This window comes from Chaetodon auriga, chromosome 13, assembly GCF_051107435.1.
Source record: "Chaetodon auriga isolate fChaAug3 chromosome 13, fChaAug3.hap1, whole genome shotgun sequence".
Taxonomy (NCBI): domain Eukaryota; kingdom Metazoa; phylum Chordata; class Actinopteri; order Chaetodontiformes; family Chaetodontidae; genus Chaetodon; species Chaetodon auriga.
Window position 1 is genome coordinate 12,755,405 of NC_135086.1, and position 6,239 is coordinate 12,761,643.

Genomic DNA, 6,239 nt, shown 5'->3' on the forward strand with positions numbered 1-6,239 from the left:
AAAAAAACATCAGCGTTGCTGTTTCGTACTTCCTTTTAATGAATGCTTTATTTGTCTACAGTGACACCGTGTGGCTGCATATGGAAGCGACCAACTCACCCTCTGTGTGATACAAATGATACAGAAAAACATATATAAAAGCAAAGTTGGAAGCACACCATTTCCTGAAATATCATTGAATGGTGTAACATTAAGATTTCCCTTGAGTGGAACTAATGAGATTATAGCCCAAACATGAAAAAGAACCCTTGTACACAAGGGTATGTGGGGGACAGGGGGGTCCACATACACACATTTTCGCCATATAATGTCTGTGCTTTAAAGAAAAGAAAAAAAAGTTCGGGACAATTCCAAATTTGGTGATGCTCATTTCATACTGGTGGTACGGTGACAGAGACATTGGCGTCTCCACAGTAGAACATCTCCGTGCCGTGTGAACAGTCTTGAGGGTAGAGGCCGGTCATGATCAAGCCAGTGATCATGACAAACAGGCCAATTAATATCAAGATGATCGGTATCAGGTTTTCAGGCTGGAACCAGCGGCCGGTGGAGAGTTTGAGGAAGCACGCAGATGGAATGATGAAGATCAGAGGTGTGGCGCTCAGAATGCCCTGGATGGTAGAAGAGAACACCATTAAGGTGAAACAAACACTTCATTAAACACTTCAATGTATTATCTCAAACTAAACGGAGAGAGGGGCAAACAGTGCTGAGTTCACTTACATTCAGTTCCAAAACAATTCCCAAGCAGTCGAAGGCCAAAGACATGGACGTGCAAACAGCAACTATGAGCAACGTTACGGCCACATGTTCAGCCTTTGAAAGGTCCCTACTGCAAATGACATTGGATACCACCTGAGGGGATGAACATGAATATGAAAATGAATCTGCACACATATTTTAATTAAAGCATTTCCTGTAAGTAGAATTCGAATTAACATTGCATTTGCAAGTTGAGAGAGGACCCAGTGACAAGCTTCTGCAGCTGACACTGTTGCTCCGTCACCCGCTGAGCAGCTCTGCAGCAGCAGCTGGGTGTCCACCTTTGTTTTGGTTCATTTTGTTACAAAGCCTCAGATGCTCAAACCCTCCATATACCACTTTCTCTTACATATGTAAATGTTTAACTGTTAATTTCTTAGGCCACCATATAAGAAAGTATCACTTACCTCTCGTGTAACAAAACACTCCAGTGGAAATGTGGTTATTATGCTGAGGCCAAAACAGAAGCGACCGAATGTTGCCAGGTTATCATTTCTGCAGTAGTTCTCGAATATGTCTCCTAAAAAAGTGGGAATATGAGATCATACAAAGACATTTGTGATATTAAAAAGAAATTAGAGGCTTGTAGTTCAATGTCTCTCATATTAAAACCTTGTGTGTAGCCAGTGAAGGTGGTGTAGCCAGCAACAGCAAATGCAGCGCTGAATATCAGTGCAGAGCCCACAGACACGTGGGTGACCCGTGACCAGTTAGCTAGTGTGGGCTGCTCCAGAGACCCATAGATAAGGAAGCTGTTGTGGTGGCATATAAAGGCTGAGGAGACAAACAGAGGCACAACATCAGAGCTCAATTAACAGCAGAATAAATGAGGCATCAGTAGACTGGACCTCTGCATACTCTTAGATGTGAGTCTCATTTGTAGTTGTCTTCCTGTCTTGTATGATTTGATGGTAAATTGAATATGTCCAAGACTGAGAGCCTGTCTTAGCTCAGGCTACACAACACTGAATTTTCCTAAGTGCTTGCACATCCCCTTATCTAAATGGCCTCCCTTGTAGCATTAGTAGTTATTATCATCAAAGCACCTGATTCAAGGCCATAATCATTTTCACCACAATGTGTCAAAGTGGACTGCAGAGGAGCCAGAGCACCACTCACAGGGTGCACCGCAGGGCAGGGTCTCACTCGGAGGGTGATGACAACAGACTTTCTTAGAGATGCTGTGCTGTGAATTACCAAAGGCAGACAGCAGCGACCTTTAACCTCTTTTATCCCGTTTTGTAGGTTTTGTGCATAATCTGCCTTCAGTTACACAGTTTATTCATTATCATTCATCATAGCATGTGTTTGGTGGTCATTGTATTTCTGTCGGCAGTACAACAACATACGGCTAAAAATATTTCATCAGATCAGCAAAGACAAACTCACCAAAAGACATTATACCAGCTGCCTGAATTGCATTCCACTTTGCAAATACCCATGCGTTCTCTGTCGGGAGGCTGGAGAATGATATTCATATTCAGTCATCAAGAAACACACAATTATGTTTGTATAATAGCATTTTAGTGACTTTTCGTTAAAAAAAAGAACCCCATGGTTCACATACGGGAACATTTACATTAAAATCACTATAGATTAGCAGATTGCAGAGTATTCATTCATACATTTGAGGTCCAAAGGTAGCTGCCCTGATGATTACAATGATGAGGATGGTAAGTGTCAGCACCATTGACAGGAAGGACACCTGGTAACACACACGGACGTTTTACAGGCAGCTTTCAAATCACTCAATGACACTGACAGCTGTGTAGCAATCACACTTACCTTCCCAAGTCTCTCTATGTTGCGATAAAGTGAGAGCGGCAGCGTGAATGCAACGGTTGATACCAAGATCACAAAGTGACGCTCTGCAAGTATGTGATCTGGACCAACTGCAAGCACAAAACAACTAATCAGTTCTTGTTTTAATGGCACGTGTTGCTGTTTGGCTTTGATCTGAGGCTGATTAATGCAGCATACCTCCCGGTATTCTCTGAAATACTTTGGTCAGTGTGTCACCAGTTGTGATGTTGTAGCTGATCATAGCTGAGGAAGAAGAGGCGAAGGATCGTTCTATTATTAGATTAATGTGCAGGGTTATTTAGACTGGACCAAAAGTCTAAAAGAATGTAGCAGAAATAGGACTATAGAATTAAATTATTTGTCTGACCACACTGGAAATTTACACATGAAATGCAATATACCATGATATAAATTTTTTTTTGTATCCTTGAAGTAACTCACCAATGAAAGGATAAAGGAACTGCAGTCCAGATAAAATCAGAAATCCAGGGAAACCAAATGTGCTTTGCACCAGTGCCTGATAGCTGCTTGTCCCTGACAGGTTGGCTCCTTTAATTAGTAAGATTATGGAGTAGTCTGCCATGAAGAGCAAACATAATGTTATTAGTTTGTTCCTCTCATAAAATCATGTCTTCATTTTCATAATGGCACCTTCAAAATACTCACCTGTGATGAACGCAACAGTTATCAGCAGCAGAAGGCCTAAGGGGAGCCCGGCCTGGTTCAGTGCGTATGGTAAACCTGCTCAGGACAGAACACAGGAAAACATGGTGCACACACAGAACTGCAGCTAAAGAATTCCTGAAGGGAACATCACAGATGTGAAGAAAGCATAGCGGTAACACACCATTAGAACAAAGGCAGATTGACAGCAGAAGAATTCTTCCTGCACATGTTCACAGATTCAGGAAATTTACACTGCGGGATTTTTTAAACACTGTAAAAGTTATTTATTACTATGAGAAACATTACAACTGCATGGAACACAAACAGTCTGTATATTTCCTTAGCACTGTACTAACTACCTGTTTTTAATGAATTTTCAGATTAAATGTATAATATACTAAATTAATTTTGTAAAAAAAAAAATCCAAAAATGATCTCAAATTGTTTTTCTTCTGTAATGCAAAACGTGCACAGAAAGCTTTAAAATGCCCTGCTGATTCTGTGCAGTTGTGCGTGTTTGTGATTCTGCTTAACAACTCAGGCAATTTGTGAGGATGAAAGGGTTAAGAGGGAGAATGGGGGCAACAGGCGCTAGTCATATGATGCGGAGGGTTTATCACCGCAGGGCTTGAATGGGACCAAAATGAGCAAATTATTGAAATGGAATATCTCAGGATTTAGAGTTTGTTATGCTATAATTTACCATCGGTTGTATGTAATTTCATTATACGCTTTAGGCAATGTGAATGATCGACTGAGTACTCACCGATTATTCCAGATCCTATGATGGAGTTGATGAAATTAAAAGACGCAGATGTCATTGAACTTCTTGGCTCTCCGGCAGCTTTTTGTGGAGGAATTAATGTGGTCCCTTCTTCGCTGCTCAGCTGGAAAAGAACACAAAGCAGTAACACAACATCAAAGAAGTCTGTTTGTTCTTTCAATGTCCCACAACAGCAGTATCACTGCTCACCCACCTGCTGATCCATGTCGAGCATCTGCTTGTCGCTGATTTGCTTCCGCTTTGCTCGCGTCTCTTCAGCGCTTTACTCTCACATATCTGTGGTGTGATTGAATTAGGCGAAGTTTGTCAATTTTACTCAACTAAAAGCCTCAAAACGTCTCCATAGCGCCCCTGCGCGGTCATCGGCCATTGATCAGGGGATAGGGTAGAACAGCCAGTGTTTCCAAATTGAAAGAAGTGCTGTGCGCAATTTACGCACAGGGTGTCATTATTTACATCTTCTGATGTGGCGTTATGATCCTACGGCAGCTTTAAACAAGCAGGAAATAGGTTAGCTGTTGCAGACACTGTAAAAATATCTGGGAACAAAGCGGCCATGCTCAGGATGAGTCCAACACCGCCAAAACTGTCGGCACATTTTTATTCTCAAACAGAACCAGCAAACAAACAAAAAACATCCTCTCCATGAGTTGGAAAACATCATTGTGTGAGTTTACAGTGACGTCCAGTCGTCCATTATTATACTTATGACTAGAACTTGAGTGTTCAGTTTGGGGAAAGACATGCATAAAGGGTTGCTTCCCTAAATGATCAATAAATAAATGAAATCAAATAAAATGATCAGACAAAATGGCTTCTCCCTGTAGTGGCATCTGGTCATTTAGTTAGTTCAGTTAGAGTCAGTTTGACATTTACGTCTCTGAAATGTCACCAGTACAATTCAGTTTAGTGTATGGAACAGCATTCAAATGAATGACATTTAGAAAATTCAACATCTCTTTCCAGAAGCAGTGCCGTTGTTACGGCAGAACACAATGTCAACAGTTTTTACTCTTTTTTACTGAAGAAACAGCCCCACAGCCTCACTGGACAGCGAAAGCTAACAGACTTCTGAGGAACAGGTGGCACTTTGACACTTGATACCAAAATACGGAATAATACATGAAAGGAAATTAGGAATTAGGCCAAAGGACTTAAAGCTGACTGTTACATAGACTTCTTTGTTCAGGGACTGGCGGAAAGATTTGGAAATATACTGTACAGTAAGAAGCAAGAGAACCGTTTCTCGTGTGGAGAACTGAGAACTCATTTTGTCTAATTTAATCAGTTTTGATTAGAAGATCCTTCTGTTTTTCTGACAATAATAGAGATAAGACATATTTTATGTGATTACATCACGTTACTCTACATGTATAATTCAGTGTAATTTGTGACTTTTTTTAAAAAAATATTTATATATTTATTTGACCAACATTACAGTGTAATTGATTTTCATGGACTACTTAGGCTGCATTTATTTATTTTCCGTTGCCTTTTAAAAGTATTTTCATGTTTTCCAATGCTGCTTCATAGGGATTGAAACTGTCAATCATATTCTTCATTATGTATATTATGTGTTTATATATAATTTACATACACATATACCTTACATATACACACGCTCTCTCTCTCTCTCTCTCTCTCTCTCTCTCTCTCTCTCTCTCTCTCTCTCTCTCTCTCTCTCTCTCTCTCTCTCTCTCTGGAAACTTTGTGATACTTGGCGCTGCAGTCCAAAGCTTCTTTAGACTCTTTCTATCTTTGTCTGACGATGCTGTGTGTATCCAGCAGGTGGCATCAGGCGCACAGTGCATGTCCTGACTCACAGTCAGGTCACCCACCCAACTTTAACCTAACAATTAACTCAAATGCAACAAATGAAAGGCAGGTCCGGACGAACCTTTGCGATCGGCCTCTGCTGCAGTTTCATCTGCTGTTTTCTCAGTTACTTTCAGGCAGTTGTAATGACTCAACACTTGACCGGACGTTTGGATAACAACAGGCCACTGACCCCCCCCCCCCCTCTCTCTCTCTCTCTCACACACACACACACACACACACACACACACACACACACACACGCGCGCGCACACACACACACATAGAGAGAGTTTTAGAGCGCAATCTGATTCGAAGTTGTGGCTTTAGCTTTTAGTTTCTAATACATGCTAGATTGCGGACATCTGTATTCCCGACAATTACGCATGATAATGTCCACCACATTATT

General features: G+C 41.0%; 1 protein-coding gene across 1 annotated transcript; it reads right to left on the reverse strand.

Annotated features, from left to right (window-relative positions):
* Positions 1-17: 17 nt before the first annotated feature.
* Positions 18-4,390, reverse strand: slc38a11 (solute carrier family 38 member 11). Its single transcript, XM_076747367.1, has 12 exons — positions 4,209-4,390; positions 3,998-4,118; positions 3,232-3,306; positions 3,007-3,141; positions 2,743-2,808; positions 2,548-2,654; positions 2,388-2,467; positions 2,152-2,222; positions 1,375-1,536; positions 1,170-1,282; positions 724-855; positions 18-611 (listed from the first exon to the last, which is right to left on the reverse strand). The coding sequence occupies exons 1-12, from the start codon at positions 4,227-4,229 to the stop codon at positions 372-374; spliced, it is 1,323 nt and encodes a 440-aa protein (XP_076603482.1). The 5' UTR covers positions 4,230-4,390; the 3' UTR covers positions 18-371.
* Positions 4,391-6,239: the final 1,849 nt, after the last annotated feature.

Bases quoted from the DNA above. Each gene is read 5' to 3' on its own strand.
- slc38a11 (XM_076747367.1), bottom strand. From the start codon at position 4,229: ATGCTCGACATGGATCAGCAG. The intron at 1,537-2,151 runs GTGAGTTTGTCT...TTGTCTCCTCAG, and splicing joins AGCTGGTATAATGTCTTTTG to CCTTTATATGCCACCACAAC. The intron at 612-723 runs GTAAGTGAACTC...TCTACCATCCAG, and splicing joins GAATTGTTTTGGAACTGAAT to GGCATTCTGAGCGCCACACC.